The sequence below is a fragment of the Amblyomma mixtum genome, chromosome 5 (assembly GCF_055824585.1).
Source record: "Amblyomma mixtum isolate Tamu chromosome 5, ASM5582458v1, whole genome shotgun sequence".
Classification (NCBI taxonomy): Eukaryota; Metazoa; Arthropoda; class Arachnida; order Ixodida; family Ixodidae; genus Amblyomma; species Amblyomma mixtum.
The window spans coordinates 82397824-82416231 of NC_143016.1; the positions used below are offsets into that span (position 1 = coordinate 82397824).

Genomic DNA, 18408 nt, shown 5'->3' on the forward strand with positions numbered 1-18408 from the left:
GCATGTTTTACGTTCGCGGTTGCATTTGCACGACGGTGCGCTCGCCACGCTATACTGCTAAACTATTTAGTAGTAGCGCGATGAGCGCATCGTCGTGTTACCGCAACAGAGAACGTAAAAAACGGACTCCAGTTAGGGAAAAGGGGGCGTTGAATTGACAAATGAGCTCCTTCGACGCAGAGCGGTTACGATACTCGACTCGGTATTCGTAAACGCGCAATCCGCGTACAAGCGCAGCGCCACTAATATACTGCCGGGAAAGCCGCTTCAATTCAGGGGCGGATTTGTAGGTGTTTTGCAGGGAGCGGTCCCGTTTTGAATCATACATTTCTTGGTACTTTTTTCGTCGGGGGAAAAAAAAAATGGTGTTCAGGGTGGTCTTTTGTATCACCCTCCGGTGATACAATGGGTACAATCTTTCTCGTGACCTGGTGCCGGGCTTCTTTAGGGTCAAATGCTTGGGAAATGGGTCCTTGACCCCACCTTGAGTAAAAACTAAAAAGAAAAACCTTGTGCCATTGCGCTCTTGGGCCACAGCTGGCCTTGCGCCATAAAAGTCCGTCATCATCAGATTTCTCACTCGGGAGGGAAATTGCCCCCCCCCCCCCCCTCCCTCTAATTTCAACCCAGCTTTAATACCTCAGTTACCATAAATAATGCATAACTTACAGCAAAGCTTCATTCAATCGCAGAAATTGCCCACAACGGCTGTATTGCAGAGTATCGCAATGGCGCTGCTATTCCGTGTGCTAGTTTGTCAGCCGAAATTATCCGTTTGTTGTTGTTTTTTTTTTTGTTTCCTTCGCCAGCACCCTTGTTCCGTCCAGTCGGGACCGTCTTCTGTCAGGTCCGGACACGCCGCTCTCTCTCTCTCTCTCTCCCGTCCACTCTTCCCTTGACTGCGCGCAACCGGTGCCGCCGTGTTCCGTCCCGCGCCGCTCGTGTTTACTGCGGGCCGTTTCTTCTCTCGTGCTGAAGTTGGGCCACTTCCCGGTTTGTTTTTGCGCCCCCTCCACCCTCCCCGCACTTAGCCCCTTTCGTGCGGCCGCCATGCGCCGGTGTGCGCCGTTTCGGAAGCCCCGCTGCGAGCATCGTCGTGCCGCTACTCTCTCTCTCACGTCTGCCCCCTCCCTCTTTCCTTTTTGCCCCTTCGTTTTTTTTTAAATCATTGCCCTGTTTTGTTTGTTTGTGCTTACCTACCCCTCTACGGGCTGTCTTTCTTTCGTTCGTTCGTTTTTGATCTCCACCCTTTATACGGCTGTTTCTTTTTCTTTCCCTCTCTCTCTCTCTCTCGCTGTCTTCCGTGCTGCTTTCGCTGCCCGCGTCTTCCGTTATCTCGCAACACGCTTCCGCTTTGAACAGAAGCAGCGAACGGCGGCTCGGTTTCTCCTCCCGCGGTGTGGGCGGCTTCTCCTGGACGGGACCCCGCCGCAAACGGCGGCTGGTTTGGCGAAGCGACGACGCTATGTCCTGGCCCGATTCAAGGGAACATCGTCGTGCCCGTTCTCTCCTGAAGACTGCCACTGCTGGCGGCACTGTCTGTTGAGCGAAGTGGGACGCGTCTCCGACCCCTTTGCGGCTGGCAGTAAAAACAAATGGGGCAGGAAAGGTGGGACCCCCGGCCGCCCTTGGATAAGCCGCTTCGCCGCCGAGATAATCGCCGTCTTATTTACCGGCTTTCCCCTCTACTCCGACGTGCTTCCGTGAAGGCGAAAGGCGAAGATGCCCCCCTTCCCCCTTCTGTCCTCCACCTCTTGATGTGGTATCCGCGATGTCGTTCGTTCATATCGTTGATTAGTGTCGCACCAGCGGTCGCTCGCTTGTGGTATCGCCGCTGAAGACGAGATACGCCAGAGCTTGTCATAGCCGCTCAGTAGATGTGGCCGCGTCCTCGTCGGCTGTGTGTCAGTTGGTCAGTGAGTCGACACATTTCTATCTCCGTTGGTGCATGGTGGTGCGGTGCAAAACTGCCCTGTGCACCGACTGCGTGCAGTGGAGGTAGGGGGAGGGAAGGAGTGTGCGGAAGAAGAGGACCCGATCGCAGCGGCGGCACCCTTTCCTCGCTCGTGGCACTCCGAAGAAGAGAGGAATGGGCGGAGACCCGGGCGAAGGCGCAGCAGCAGCAGCAGCAGCAGCAGCTGACTGGGTTGCTGGGCGCGTGCTGCTCGCTGCGTCGCGCGTGTTGCCGGGCAAGAAAAGCAAAGAGCGCGCGCGCGCGCTCACTCGCCGGTCCAGTTTTCTCGCGAGCGCGCGCGCGCGGTGTTTCCTTGGGGGACGTGGGGAGGGGGCGTGAAGCGTTTCTCCGCTGCTGCCCGGTCACGGCTCTCCTCCGTTCCGTTCCACGCGACCTGCTTTTCTTTTCGCGGCGCTGATTCGATGGCGGCCGAGAGCGAGAGCTGTCCCTGCCCGATTTATTTAACGTTTGTCTTTTCTTTTTTTTTTTTGTTCTCCCCCCTCCGGCCCCCCCCCCCTCCCCCCGATCTATCTGCCTTGCCCGGGCCGCTGCAGGAGCGGCGGCGGCTGCTGCTCTCAGGTGTCGCCCCGCGGCGCGGGATCGTTACCGTGCCGACGCGCGGCGAAGCCTTTTCGCCTCCGGGCTCGCGCTTTCCCGGGCTTGCCGCCGCGCCTGGCTGACTGCGTGTGTCCGGCGTTGGACGCTTGCGCGCTGTGGGGACTGGGAGTGAGGTCAGTGTGACATTCGCGTCGCGCACGTCACGCTGTGTGCTTGTGTGTTGTGCGGTGCTACGTATTGGGAGCAGTGGAGATGCGGCGGCGGCGGCGTCTCTTTGCTCTCCAAAGCGACGACACGCCCCCTCCGTGCCGTCTCCGCGTCCCATATGTCAAGTTTTCGTTTTCTTCCTCTTCCCCGTCGAACGCGCAGCGCTTGTATTCGCACTGGGCAAGCCCCGTGGCGAGAATGCGTGACAAAACAAGGCCGCTGGGAGAGGTGGCGCGTCGGAAAATTTTTACCGGTGAACAGGGAAGGAAGGTGACGGAGAGGACGCGCAGGGCGTTTTCTGCTGTCGGGGTTTGGAAGTGCTTTACGGTGATGCCCGAGGGGCGAAGAAACCAGCCTCCCTCCCCACCATCTTTCTGTTTTTTTCTCTTTTCTTCCTCGTGGCGATGCTGTGGGCGCCGGCGCGACCTGCTCAGTTCTTGATCTACGTGCGCACGGCAAATCGCGGACGAGTGGCGGCGAACGGGTTGAAGCGACGGCGGCCAAGCGAACGTCGTCGTGGTTATCCCGGTCCTGTTTTTTTTTTTGCACTTCCTCCGCCGGAGCGGCAGCGGCCCGTCGTCTCTTCCTCCCTTTAGTTGTTGCTGTTCTTCCTTTTACCTTCCGAATTGTGGTCGATCTCTCTCGAAAGCGCGATCGCGTTAGGGGCGGAAGAGAGCGGAGAGCCGTTTGGAATCGCCGCTCGCTCTCCGGGTGGGCGTGGCACCGCGCCAGTCCTGCTCGTACGCGTACGAGCTGGCCGCTGCTTGTTCCGCCGTCGCTCTTGTTCTACCGTTCCGGATGTGCGAGTATTCGGGGGTTCCTATCCCGTCGCTGCTGCTGCGCGGGCCTGTTTCTCTCGCTCTGGGATCCGTCATCTTGCGCCGTCTACCTGGATAGGACGCGGTTGCGTTTCCTCTTTTCCGGGTGGTCCTTCGCGCGCTCGCTTCTTGTTCCGCTTTTCCGGTTCCTCCTGTTTCCGTCTTCCTGTTATTCCGTAACCGGTTGCGACATGTAATTGGACGTTGTGCTCTGTACCGCTGGGTGGACCGTGTCGTTTAGCTCGACGTTAGAGGGCACTTTTTCGGTGCCTGGGCGCGCTGGTGCCTTCGCTCGCATTGTCACTGCGTTTGTCCCGGCGATTTCCTGTGCTGCCTGTTGTCATGCTTTCGTCTAGCTTGTAAGTTGTGCGTCGCTGGTGGTGGTGGTAATGGTGGGCAGTTGTGCTGTGTCGAAATTCGTTGATCTACTTGAACCATTTCGTTTTCTCGGTACTCATCGGCTGTCGACGTCCGAAGCTCCTCTGAGGTGACCATAGTAGGATAGACCATGGTCCGCGACGTCCTGTGTTACTCCGCGTACCAATCGCGACAGTAAACGAAATCAGCTTCTTTGTCTTGTCCGTATCAAACAAGTCAGGTGCATACTAATTCTTGAGCTTGTAACTAAATTTTGTGGTTAGCTTCTTGTTTAGGTAACAAGAAAAGCTTTCACATAACAGACTGCTTTTTTTCATCGCGGAGGAACTGTGTGGGGGTCCTGAAAGTGGGCGGAGCTTCACTGCTGATTTAAGTTGCAGCCCGGAGTTGATTTTAACAGTGTACAGGCGCGGCCATAAGTAAAGGGAGCACGCTATTGCGTTCGAAGTGCAATAACGCTTTCTCCATTGGTAATGAAGAAGCGTTGTTTGTCTGCAAGAAAGCCCTCCAACCTCCGCTACCAGCGTGCGCGCACCACTGCTGGAAATTTCAGTTAGGTGACGCGTGAAAAATATTCGGAGACAGTTGCGTGCTCCGTTTACTTTTGTCCGCGCCTGTACAAGCTTCACCTAAGGAAACCATTTTAGCCTTGACGCGACCAAAAACCTTGTGTTTGGCGCTCTTTGGCCTTACACGCCCTTGCGCCTAAAGAATCATCATCATCATTTGAGATTTATTCGACTGTAGAGATGCACACGTCTGCCCGACGCCTTCTACTTCCGGGTCTATCTATCTTTCGCTCTTTTTCTTTTCCTTCACATCCTCGGATCTTGTCTGTGGCGAAGATGTAATGGCGCACACATTTGCTTGGCATTGTTCTCCCTTCATTTATTGGCAAGGACAAAGGATGAATGGAAGCGTCTGGTCATCGAAGCCTTTCATATTGGTACCACTGACAGCTGCGTAAGCAATCCTTTCATTTCCATGTCATCCAAAGAATTTTCTTTTTTGGCGGGTTTCGTGTCGGCTTCCGTATTGGCACAAGTTTTTGTAGGGCTTCGTTGAGAGGTTCCTTCATTTGAATTGAATGCCTCTCGTTCTTAGGTTTGACGCTGACTCGGGTGCTCTGAACGTTTTCTCTTTTTTTTTCATTGCGTTAGATTTTAGGGCAGACTTTGGATTCTTTGGTCGTTTTATGCCCTTGCATTTTTTTGTTTCTTTATTGGTTTTAGCTATTAATCGGTGTATGTGTTTTTTTTTCGCTGTTGTTCCCTTTACGTAGCCATCTTGAAATGATGCTCGGCTTTGTGCGCTATGTCCCGCCATCATTTTTTTATTTGTTAATTTGTTGTTGTTTTTTTTTGTTGATTGTTTCGATCCTTTATTGTTCCTTTCGCACAGCCTGAGGCTGTTGCTTGCTCGTATTTTCAGAGCAGCGATTTGTTCCGAATATTTTTTTTAGTGGCACGGTTCGGCCCAGTAAAAAAGAAAACTTGCGCGTGAATCTCCTTTTTCACAGTTTGTGTCCTTGTTCGCATGCTTCTCATTCCTGAGCAATTAACTCCTTGCTGTGAGGTTTTCGATTGTCCGTGCAGCGTTGCTCCACGAAATACGGTTGATAACTCTTTCCTTGCGCACGTCGTACGTGTTCCCTATACTTCGCCCTCGTCCGTTTCGCGCATAGTAACGAAGGTGCAACGCAAGAAGTCCACCCTCCTTCGCCTGCACGTCAGTGACAGTTGATTAGGGGATGTGCATCCGTCGGAAGTGTCGCTGCGAAGACGAGTATCGCTAATCCTTTCCGCGCTGTAACGGCGCCAACTCCGACTGCCGCTGAGAGAGATGTTTAATTTTTTTTTTGTTTTTTGGCTGGCACGTGTATTCGGTTTTAATGCGCGGTTGTAATCATCGCCCAGTGCTTGCTAATTTCTGTCTCGCGGCACAAACTATTTCCTGCTCGCGCGAGCGCCGTCGTCGCGTAAACAGTATTTTTTTTTTTGTCTTTCCAAAGCCGTTCTAGTCGTTTGTGCTCTTGTGTTGATATTTGCCGTTGTTTCAGCCTCTTCATTTCACTCATTTCCCGACGCTGCGTGCGGCGCGCGCGCACCGTTGGGGCCATTACCGTAATCGACCGTTCGTTCAACCCATGTGTTTGTTTTCCGCTGACTGCGGCAGCGTCCGGTCACTGACGTCTCGCAGCAGCAGCAGCGGCCGCTTTTCGCTCCTAATCTCGGCCTTTTTTTTTTCGCTCGCGCGGCTTTGTTTGTCGCCGAGGCATCGACTGGCGGTGACCGAACGTGTTGCGACTCCGGTTCTCCCCCTAGCGGCGAAGACGACACCGGAGGACGATGCCGCCCCGAGCTTATCGGGGAATGGCGGCGCTCTGTACGCGCTCCGCGTGCTTGAAGAGATGGGGGGCACAAACAAAAGGTCCCCCCACCCCCCTCTTCGCCGCGCACCCGCTCCAAGGTTGAGGTCGCGGGGTGTGGTCGGGGCCCCGCTCGCCCCTTGACGTTCGATTTAATTACCGCCGCTCACGAATCGAAACGCGCTCGTAGGGCAAGCCATCCCCAGCGGTCAAGTCTCCTGAACTCGTGGTTTCGCTGTGTGTATGGGTAGGGGGTGAGTGGGCTTTATTTTTGGCGAAATGTATTTGAGGGACTTTTCTTGGTGGAATGAAAGAGGGGAGGGGTCCCCCGGAATCCGCGACTGTTAATGCAAGGCTGGCACAAAAGCCCGGTTGCAGGCGAGGGGGGGGAGACCTAGTTAAGGGAGAGAAGGCTGCTGCTTCCGCTTCTTCGGGTCCGTTGGAACGTCCCACGCAACGGAGCGGCATCTTAGCGAGCGCTGCTTCCCCCAACCAGCGCTACTCTAGCCCCAACTAACGAGGCATACCTCTCCCCCCTCTCTGTTCCCCCTGTTTGCCGTTTTCCCGGTGCGCGATGCTCAAGGGGCACATTTTCCTTTTTTTTTTTTTTAACTTGCACGGTGGCCGTCATTCTTGCCTCGCACACTTCCCCCTCCTGCGGAGCATGTGAATGGGGCAGCGTGTTTCTTTCTCACAGGGTGGTGGCGGTCGTCCTCCGTCTCGGTGCGCCCCCCCCCCCCCCCCCCCCTTTCCCGTGGCAGCGGCACCGAGTTACGTTTCCATTCAGAGCCCTCGTTTTTTTCCGCCACGGGTTCTCCCTAGCTGGACCCGTCCCTCGTTCCCTCGTCTTGCAGCGTGTCACGGACGCGCATTGTGAACTTTCCTCCCCGTCAATGGGGCTGCGGCGCTCCGGGCGAGAACCGCGGGCGCGCTACTACCCCGCCCTTCGATCTCTTCTCTTTTCTTATTTCTTTCTTTCTCTTCCTCCTCGTCGTGGTGTTGGTTGTTTTCTTGGAAGATGCGTGATTTAGGTGCGTGTTTGTCTTTGGCGGCGAGCGCTTCGTTCACCTCCGGGAAGCGCCGCTGTATGTCAACTTACTCCGCGCTGTGCGGCGCTCCCCGGTCGCTGCCGCCGTTCGTTCATTCCCGAGGGCGTAGTTGTTTGCCGGTTCTCGGGCCCTCGGTGAATGGACCCGTGCGCGCGATGCGCAGCAGCGATTTCGTAGCGCGAGTGAGAGGAGGGGTCCTCTCCCCCAAAAAATAACGAAAGCAGCGGGAAATAGAGGGTAGAGAGTAGGAGGCCGCGGCGCTTGGGAGTCGTCGCCCGTGCGGTGTGTGGAGACGGGCGGACGACACCTGGACGGCGGGCGATGCCGCCGCGTAGTGGTAGTAGGGGATATATTCGTGTGTGCGCACTTTTTTTTTTTGTACCCATTATTATTTATGCCTCCCTTTCGTCGTCTTCTGGCTTCTTTTCACTCAACAGCAGCAGCGGCGCGCAGAGTCGGCCAAGTTGGTGGTTCCCCCCCTCGCGTGTAATCTTGCTTTTGCCCCAGCTCTGCTGTCGCTGCCGGCGGAAGTCGGGTGCTTTGCTCGGTCGGCCCCCGAGATTCGTGACCGGAGAACCGGCGGCGGCAGCAGCAGCAGCTGGTGTGTGAACCGGAGGGGGCGAGGGGTGTGGCCCTCCCGCGTGGCCCCCCGCCGAGAGATGCCGGCGGCGACGACGGAAGGGGGCTCCCATCTGTCGGCCGCGACCACTGTCTGCTTTTTCTTTCTTTGGCTCCGCGCTCTCGATTTGTCTAGAGCACCTGGATCTGTTCCTCTCGTTCGGTGTCTTTTGTGGCCATTGCCCGTATCCTTCGTTACGCGTAATTGATTTTGCTTCTCGTTAACTGCGCAGTGATTTAAATCACGCGCCGCGTCGAAGCCCGGGTCTCCGTCCCTCGAGCGCGGTCTCTTGCTCCACTCTGTCGTGCTCTTTCCAGCGGCGCGCCGTTGGCAACGACCGCGGACCTCGCCGTGTCATCCGTGGGGCGCAACTTGGCAGCGGGATGAGAGCGCGTCTTGACTATGACGCAGTGGCGACGATGCCCGCGGGTTTTTTTTTTTTTTTCCCCGGAGGTCGTGGCGTGCCGTTGCAATTGCCCTTTTCCGTTTTATCGCGCGCGCTTCGCGTAGGTTGTTGCCTATGGTGGCGTGCGTGCGTGTTGGCCCTGGCGCGCGCGCTCGGGGCCATCGCACCGACAGAGCGGACACTCAACCTGCGGCCGATGAATCCCGCCTGCCCGTCCCTTGAGGGCGGTTGTGGCGCTAACGCCGCTCGCAGTTTTCCCCTTCGCGCTGAGATAGCGCGCGCGTGTTGTGGCGGTAGTGCCTTGTGCGCGCGCTTTTTCGCCGCCGCGCCGGCGGCGGCGAGTGGGCGTCGACGCGCCGGTGGGCGTTTCTCGCTCAAGGAGAGCCGCCGCCGGGTGGGGGTCACTCTGGCGGCTCGGGCCAAGCGGTTCCGGTCAAGTCGACGACCTCTAACGCGGTGTCGAGGGGAACGGGTTGCCGCCGCCGGGCTTGGTGTTCACCGAACAACGCCTGCGGCGGCACTTCCGACTTCGGGGCGCACGTCAGTGTACCGCCGGATGTCTCCTGTACTGCGGCACATTGCCATCTTTGAAGGCCGCCCGCTCTGTACAGCTTCCTCGTCTTGTATCGCGGGGTATCGCCGTTCCGTTCCGATATAGCGGGGCGGCGAATCGCATTGGGATGCCAACTCGCCGGCCACGCGATGTTCCAGAGGTCCGCGTTGCCCCCGTTCTGCTTGCTCTTGGTCGCCGCGCCCCGCCGTCGCCGGTGGGACCGCGTCGGACAGTGGCGCCGACCGTCGACATCCGCCCGGTGAATCATGGTTCGTGGCCCCGACGGAGAGGTCGCTCGCCGCCACCAGTGCAGCAGCAGCAGGCGGCGGCGGGACGACGACACGGCCGTCGGACGGCGGCGGCGACCGGTACGGTGGGCGAGGGGAAAGGAAGGACGTGGTTGCGGCGAGGAGCTTCGGCGCCTCCGCGGCGGCGGCGGCTCCGAAGACCGGGCGCCTAGCCTTCCACAGCTGTCGGCACCATCTGCCCGGGCCGGTGTCGCACCTGTCCCGTTTAAATAGGTGCGCGCCACCTGGCACCATGTGGGTCGACGGACGCGCGTCAGCTGCCGCCGCGCCCCGCGGGCTTTTCTCCCTTTCCCGCGTGCCACGTGCGGCCCCGGCGGGCGCACGTGCTTCGCGCACGACCGAACCGCGCATCCTGTGGTTCGTGGCCGACCTGTTGATGAGGGCCTCCCTCGCCGCGGCAGCAGTGACCGGTGGCGCGGTCGGCTCTTGCCTCTCCGAACTGTGTCGGCCTTGCTTCATCCCGGGAGCAGTTTTCAGGGGGCGGGGCTGCGGAGCCGTCTTTTATCATTGCCCGTCACCATTGCGCAGACCTCTAGCTGAAGCCCTCACTCCAACTGGTGATGAAGGCTGAGGTGGAAATGTACTGTAGCTGCGCTTCAAAGCAAACGCTGTCTTTAGGACCTAGCAACTCACCGCGCCGTTCCCTGTGCGATACACCTCTGGAGTGCTCTACACAGGGCTGGCGCCTTACTATAAAGTGGCTGCGCTTTATTCAAGGCAGGTGCGAAAGGTGGGCGCTCGTTTCGTGTTTTTTTTTTTCTTTTCTACGTCCAAATTGGAGGTGCGCACAGTGTTACTAGTCTAGCTTGGTGCCACCGCACGTGCTCTCTTCCGCTGAGGGCGTTTAAAAGCAGGCGCTCTGTGAAACGCTGTTCTGCTCCCTAGCTGCCGGCGAAAGAAGCGTGCGACACATGTCTGCAGCGGTTTGCCGAGCAATGACGGACAGCCCGTGTCGACAGACCCACCTCGTTCAAGAGCGCGCAAAAATATAATGAAACGTGCCACTCCTGCCAAGAGCGTATATTTCAGTCTGGACGCGACCCGCGCCCGGAACCCCGCTATGTCGGAGCTCGGATGCGTTTCGTTGCGGTGCCGTTTTCTTGTTGTGCTACTTGTGTGCGGCCGTCGACAAATCCGCCACGCGCCTTTGTGGCGGCTAAAGAGCCGGGCGCTGCGCGCTAACGAAGGACAACACTCGACCGCAACACGCAAGAAGGGGGCCGACCTCGATGAGCCTTTTGATGTCCACCGGGGCGCCCTCTGCGAAGCGAAAACAATAACACTGCAGCCGGGAGCAAAAGGCGGAGAAAACGGGAGTCGTAGAAAAAGAAAACATTGATGAGTCGCCCTCCGCGGAAAGTAGGCGTCCGCGCAGGCAGCGTCCTGGGCAGCTTCGCCCCCTTCCCTCCATTATCTCTTTATATATCTTTTGCTTGCACCGACGCGGCGAGCAGTCGGAACTGTGCGACGGTTCGCCGCTGTCTACTTGTTGCCCTGCCCCCTCTTTGTCATCCGTACATTTATTTATTTTTTGTATTATTTTCCCTTCGTTTGTACCGCCGTTGCGCTCTGCGTTCACACTTGACTGATAGTTCGACAATGGTGTCGGAAAGCAGAGCGTGTGCGCGTCGCTTGGCTTCAAAACAGACTGGGGAGGGGGGGATTGCTTGCTTTGTTCTTTTTTGTTTGTTTCTGTTCGTGCCTGGCATTACGTGAAAGCTAACAGCACTGCTGGCCGCGCAAAGTGAAACGCGAACAACGCTAGGGGTGTGGCTCGTTTGAGTCTGCGACGAAACACTCTACGACGAAAACAGGCCGCGCGGCTCTGCACGCGAAACTAAACCTCAACAGAGTGACCTCGCATTGGCGAAAGTCCGTATGTCTTCCTTCCAGTGGCGCATTAGAAACAAAGACCGCTTCTTCATGAGCGGCGAGTGCTCGTTTTTTTTGAGAAGGCACTCTGTTCCATCGGCCAGAGTGGGGCGGAGGTGGGCAATGCCACACCAACGAGGCAATTGCGAAGTTGCCCCGTCCCCACCTCTGCCCTGAAAGTTGAAGCATAATGGCAACACCTTTAGCATTGCCATGGCATCCTTGTAGGTAACAGCCCTTCCGTGGTAGTCACCTGTTGGTAATGGCTGGGAACTTAGGCGTTTTCATTGGTTGTTCACCCAATGCGGCGCCGCCGCCACGCTTCTTTTCGAGCGAACCCCGAGCGCGGGCGACGTCGCGCAATCCGCGCACTGATTGCGCTTGAAGGGCACTGCGGAGCCTCCCGAGTGGCTCTCAAGACTAGAGCCGTTGTGTATGTTGCGGGAATTTTAAGCTGACGAAGCCAGTCTCGTGCTGGCTGACCACGACAGTGTCGTATGTATATAGCGTTATGTGTTTTTGTTGTGCAATGTCATGAGCCAAAGCCAGGCAATAAAGAAAAAAAAAAGCAGGAAAGAGCGCGCGCTGCAGCGGACCTTTTTTGTGTATTGTCGACGACGACGTGCTACGCTTCATTTTGTTCGTTCCCCAGTGGCGGAGCCGATTCGCGTCCAGAGATTGCATCGAAAAAGAGAGGGGAGGGGCAGGGGGAGACCTTCTCTTCGTTGTCCTTACAGCAGTTGTCGCTCTACTTCACAATCTCTGGCTGAGCCGTCTTGCGCGCCCGTTGCAGCACTATTTGGCTCCCGCGACAACCAAGCAGCGCACCGCGACGGCTGGCTTTCGTCCCGGCATCCTTGCATCAGCATCTTTCCGACCCTCGATGGCGGTCGCGGACGAGGGGTCGGTTCGCAGAACGCGTCGACCCCTGCGCCGCGCGGGTGGTGGCCCGCGAGTGCTGTCGTCGAAAGCGGGCCGAGGCGCTGTTTCGAAACGTGTTTTGCGTCGCCTCGCTAAACGGCTTCAAAAATAAACGGGCCCGCCGCCACCCGTTCCTGTACCACGCCCCCCCTCCCCCTGCTCTCTGTGAGGAAAGTGCCTTTGTTTCGCCCCCACCCCGGGCGTGCCAGTGCCAAATGCCCCGCGCTGCTGCTACCTTTGCAGTCGAAGGTCGCTCCCGTGCGGCAACGGACCGCGAATGACGATGTCCCGCCCGCCTTGGCGCGCACGCGTGCTTGAGAAATCAGCGCGCGCAAAAGCCGCGCCTGCCGAAGTCTCCGCATCTCGAAAGATCGGCCACGCCGTTCTTTCCGAGCGCGGCCGCCATCGCCGCCGCGTGGGAGTGTGGCGCCCTCTTGTGGAGGACCGGTTAGTCGGTGAGCGAGCGCGGGGTGCTTCGCCTTCTCCGATCATCGTTTTTTTTTTTTTTTCCTCTTCTTCCGTTCCGCGAAAGAATTTCCTCCTCGGGTCGTGGCGCTTCCGGTTTTCGGCAGACGACAAAGCGGCGTATCCCTTGGAGACGCGGGCCATTCAAATTCTTGCTTTCTCTCCGGGGCGGATCTACTTCCGCCGCTTTCTTTCGCACCGGAGGGTGTCCGTCTTCGGGAGCGCACCTCATCGTTGCTTTGCTGTTGAGCTACACTCCACTTTGTGTTGAGGCCGACACAAACTTGGGCTGCGGATATATTCTCACGGGAACCGCGTCTGATCGCACCGATTATGCGTTTGAATAAAAGATGTGTTTTGCGGGGCAGTGATTGACATACTGCGCGCGGTTGCCGGCCCTCAGCCGGAAGCTGCGCGTTGCGTATTCCGACAGAGGGCATCCTTGTTACTGTTGCATCACCCTTTGCATGGTCATTTTTCGCCGCATTGCGTCTAATTTGCCAAGTAGACACTGATGCGAGTCCACTATGGAATGCTAGTGGCACACCTGCCCTGACCATTTGTTTCTTCTCTGTGCGCAGGTGAGCGTCCGTTCCCGTGCACGTGGGCCGACTGCGGCAAGCGATTTGCGCGCTCGGACGAGCTGGCGCGCCACTTCCGGACGCACACGGGCGAGAAGAAGTTCGCCTGCCCGCTGTGCGGCAAGCGCTTCATGCGCTCCGACCATCTGACCAAGCACGCCCGCCGGCATCCGGACTTCCGGCCGGCCATGCTGGGTTCGGGCCGCCGCGGCAGCTGCCTCAAGACCGTCGCGGCCGCCGACTCCCTGGGAGACAGCTCCGACCACTCGCTCCCCTCGTCGCCCTAGAGGGCAGCAGCCCGTGACGTGGCGGCCCGCGGTGCTGCTCTGGAGAGAGCAAGAGACGATGATGTTACCACGTGCGCACCGCCGGCGCCACCTTTCGCCCACGGGAGGGCGCCATCTTTTTGGGCAGGCTGTTGTGTGGACAGTGGCACACTGCTTTGTGGTCTTGCTCACTGTGGCGCGTTTCCCTCGACACCTCTTCATCACTTTTCCTGTTTGTCCAGCTACTGCTGCTGTTTCCCATGGCACTGAGTATCTCATGAGACAGATGCTGGAGCCCTGCCAACCTCTTGACTCGGGGAAAAGAGTGTTAAGTGCACAGATGCTAACCATGTAGTTGGTTAGTGAGAAGAGCCACATGTAGGCAAAATCGGCTAGCAAGATCAGACTGGGTCTCTGTCGTTCATTTTGTCCCCAGTACCCTCTTGCACAAGCGTGTGGAGTAAGGGGTCTTCTCAGAACGGGCTGCAGGGGTGGTATTCTGCCGGTGTCGCATATGGGCGTGGCCTAAAAAAGTGTTTACAGATGCTCGAAGAAACGGAAAAAGCCGCCGGCACTTTTGTCTGCGGTGCATTCATTCACTCCGAGAAGCGACAATTTACCACTGCTGATCCACTAGCAGCAGTAGTTTCATATCTTTTATAGCAAGAATATTTGCCATCACATGACGTCTAATGTTCAAAAAAACATTTGCAAATTTAATATAAACTTGCTTTACTTCATTTAAGTCTATAAAACACCGCGAAAAAGCTCCAAATCTATTTTTTTTTTTTCGTTCCGGACGGTTGTGCTAGGTTTTGGCTGCGTTTCGGGCAGTTGCAGACGGTAGCAGTGTAGCTGGAGGTCCCATTAGGCTTGCGCGCTCCAGAATCGAGAGCGTATCTAAAAAACTAGGCTGAATTGCAGCTTAAACTTTATCGTCGAAGCAAGGTAAGTCATAGCGAAAAGTAACAACACCAGTAGTTGCCGGTAAACATGCCGACCGGAATCGCAAAGACTGCTGAATTGGCTGAAGCGGGCGGCTCTCGCCATGTTTTCACGTCAAGGGCGCAAAAGCCGCAACTGCCGATTGCGTTCGTACGCTAACGGTAGCCCGTCGCCCGCGCGAATCGCTTCAGCGCATTCCGTTCGACTAAGCGTAGTAAATTGGGGCGACGTCACGATGACATAGCAGGAAGGCGGGTCTGTGTCGTCACGCCGCCGTCACCGCGGCTCGAGCCAATCAGCGAAGAGCGATTGCGACATGTCGCAAAAGGCAACACCGGGAGAATACCACCCCTGATTATTATGTTGGAGTGAGGCTTGTATATAAAAAAGGAAACTTTTGAGCATGATTTCAATGCTTACTGAGTGCGATACTATGTCATGACTAGCTCTGAGAACATGTATGGGCCAGTTTCTCTGCACTTCACACACCATCAGTCATGGTTTTTATGTATATAAGGAGGCTTGTCAGTAGGTCAGGTCATAACTGAAGTGCTTTAGTGTTCAGTAGCACTTCAGACATGTATTTCTTGCTGAGTAGCAAGGCTGGGGCCAGAACGTCTTCTGAAGACATGCGCTGATGTAATGGCCCAGTACCAAGTGCTCCTGAAAGCATGTACAATCCACGTGGTGACCAGTGTGAGCTTTTCGTTTAACCGCTATCGAGTGCACAACCTAGAGTGTGGTGTGAGTGTTGTGGTGAATGCGTGTGAAAGTTGTGTTTGTATTTCTTTCCCAGTATGTGTGTGCAAATCGCCTGGTCGAAATTTGTGGCTCAGTGCTCACAAATCATACCCTCTTGTCCTATTCTTGTGAATGAATTTATAATGTGCAAAATATCACATGCACAATGGCAATCTAAAGTGTGCTGGGTGTCAGACATCTAGTTCCCTTTCCAAAGTTAGCGCACAATTTTTAGAATTCCTTTTAATGTTCTTTTTTTTACCTTAATAGAGTTCCAGAGTTCCCCCGTGGGGTATCATGCGAGCACACTTTGACAGTGCCAGTCACTGATCTCGCATGTGTTGTAGAGCTAAGGCGAAGAACATGTTAACATTTCCAGATTCCCAGAGAGGGCATGTTCTGTGAGGAGAGTTGTCCGAAAATATTGTCAGCTTTACTTGTTTGTGTGAGCTTTATTTCTTTTTGCAGAGCACATGGCTGTGATTCATACTGCACTTTTATTTTGCTGGGGCGTACTTTGCTGAACTTTTGTCTGTGTGTGTGTCTATAATATGGCTGGCCATATTGAACATATCTGCTTCCCTGTTTGTCATTCAGAAATAATTCTTTACACGAGACCTCTCGGAGGTGTGCCTGTGACTTAAATACTTTGCCTCTTGTCGAGCGTTTAGTGAGCTGAGCTGTTGGTCTTCAGTTTTCCATTCAATTTGGGCTGGCAGCGCATAATTTTTGTGCCACTTCCGGCCTCCTCCAAATTTCTTCCGCATTTCTGACAGCTGATGTTGGTGAAAACATTCATCGTTGCAGGTGTATGATAAAAAAAAAAAAAAATTCAGCTTTTTTTAACTTTACAGCACCAACCTAATTCCATTCGCCCACTGCAAAGTCGGTGAAACGAGAAAGCCTCAAATCATTTTGATATTGTCGTGCCATTGCACAACTGTTTGATTCTCATGCTATTTTCTACATTTGTGCCTGGAGGGAAGGCCTAGGGGAATGCCGTTGGGCACATGTTCAGTGTTCGGATTTTAGAGCCTAGGACAGTAGTTGAATAGTGTCATTCATGCTCAAGTGCACTCAGCAGTGGGTCTGAAGCGCTGCAAACTCCACTTACCCTACCGTCTTTTCTGCTGTGTTTATTCCTCCTTGCTCACATCATATCATTCCACAGCTTTATACTCATTTTGAGCGAAAGCAGGTTAGCGAGCTTGTATTTGAGCGCACCTTGCACTAGAGAGCTGGCCTCGTTTTGTTTCTGCTTCTGTGCGTACTGGGTGTCGTGACCGCCGACGACCCGCATTACCTTGTGCAATGCTTTCTGAATGTTCCCGCGGCATCCAAGACACATGCCTGTAGCTGCTCCCCTGTCCTCCGCTCCCCGTCTGGTTATGTGAGCATCAGTGTGCCACTGGTTGCTATTGTGGCCCAGCTTGCCACACCTTGCGCACGAAGGCTGGATTGTACAGATTGTGTTTTGTCATGAACGCACACCTGTGAGCTGCTGCACCTCTGGTGTTTTTTTGCACGTCTTTGGAGCTGTGAGTCAGTACCGGAGTCTGGATGTGCCAGTGGGCTTAGATGCAGTTCCCTTGCCGTAACTTGGCAGTCACTTTAGCTTTAGCCTCCGTCTACCATGGCCTTTCTTGCCTTTTGTGCCGGGCAGGCTCTGGGAATGCCTGGGAAGCTGACTTGGTGCGGTCGGAATGTTTTGCGTATGAGTCAGGTTGCGTTTTTTATTTTTCTTCATCCTCTTTAGTCCTCCTATGTGTAACACACATGTTGTTTACCAGTATTTGGGCTTGCCACTCGTATCGTAACCTGGATGTTCTGTCTGTTTTCCCTGTTGGTTCAATCTGTGCCTCTCTTCCACCCTACTACCCCCTCAGCAAATTGTATTTGTGACACGGTGCTCCTAAGGCTTGCGGGAGGTGTGAAGGTGAATGGTGTTGGCTGAAAAGGAGGGCCATTCTCCGTCTAGTATCTGTATGGCACGCGGCATGCCAGGTGCCCTGGTATGTCGTGTCTAGCTCACAGTCGGCTTCCATCCCAGTGAGTTACAACACTCTCTGCTAGTGAGTGACACTTATTAACTTATTCATCCATATTTAAGCACATAGCTATAGTTTATATTGTAGGTTTTTCATCTGAATTAACAGAAATGTCTTGTCCATCTATTTTTACTGCTATCAAAACACCACCGTACAAACCTCGCTTGCCACAAAGCCGCAGGATTTTTTCAAATGCCTCTGTGGCAGTTCTGTTGGGCTAATACTCTTGCGTAGCCATGCAGTTTTGTTTTGTTGTCGCGTTAACAAGTCAGCAGCAATGGCTTTGTTTGTTGGCCACGTTTTGCTTTGGATTCATGCGTTTATTTTTTTAATGCTAATATTTTAAGTGCTTTTTTTTTAATGCCACAGTCAGGCATGGTTTAATGTATCTTATATACCATCTTGCAGCCTTTAACGGCTGTTCTTCATAACTAGTTTTATTAGCAGACTTGTCATTGTTTGTTGCATAGTGTTCAGAGTGATGTAAATATTGTATAATAAGTATGTTGTTGTTTGTATATGCCAAATGTCTTCTGTGGATTGGCAAGGCCTTATCCTATGCTGCTTTTATGTTCTTGCTTTTTGGCAAAGGCTTCTCTTGGCGTTTGTCCTTCCCTGCAATCGACAGTGCAAATGGGAAGATAGTGGGGACCTCTCAATGTCATTGGCAATCCAGTACTTATGACAGTTGTATTTGTATATAGATTGATTGCATTGGCAACTGTGGTCTACAGAATCTAAAACTTAACCTGAACACCCTTCGAGGATGCATTATTTATACATAATAAAAATTGTTAGACAAAGTGCAAACCAAGAGCCTGTCTTCTTCTCAAACATTCCATCAGCATCCTTTGCTGGAGCACAAATGTTAGATGGGACACTGAGGATGAGCCGAAAGTGGCCTGTATTGATTGATTGCCGCATTGTGATGACAGAGGGGCTATCATCACTCGAGACTGAGCTTTTATAAGCTAGAGGCAGCCAAGAAATGAAACACATACATCACTGCCACAGGCCATTTTCACAAGAATGAGATTTCAGGTGCGCTGTTGGTTGAGGATCTCTCGGGCTAAACTACACGACACAATTCCTGCCAGCAATCAGGGTCCATAAATTTCCATCACATCATCACATTCGCAACTTCTAATTGAGTGGCAGGAATAAATATTAAATTTTGTAGCATGAAGTTCCTCAGGAATAAACATGCCTTTACTGCTGAATGAACATCGACATAGTCACAAGTTTGATAGTTTGTTTTTTTTTTAGTAACAAAAATTGATGCAGTTTTCCCCAGCGTCTAATTGTGCATAGTTCCTTCCACATACCATCTGAGAGCGGAAGTGCTGCAAGG

At 54.4% G+C, this 18408-nt stretch overlaps 1 protein-coding gene across 1 annotated transcript in view; it reads left to right on the top strand.

The window, feature by feature from the left end:
• The window catches only part of LOC149342830 (Krueppel-like factor 13), a 35622-nt gene extending 17755 nt beyond the window's left edge, over window positions 1–17867 (top strand). The window contains exon 2 of the mRNA XM_089545318.1: window positions 13058–17867. Within this exon, the coding sequence (XP_089401444.1) occupies window positions 13058–13344 (287 nt within the window). The 3' untranslated portion in view covers window positions 13345–17867. The remainder of the gene's footprint in view (window positions 1–13057) is intronic.
• Window positions 17868–18408: the final 541 nt, after the last annotated feature.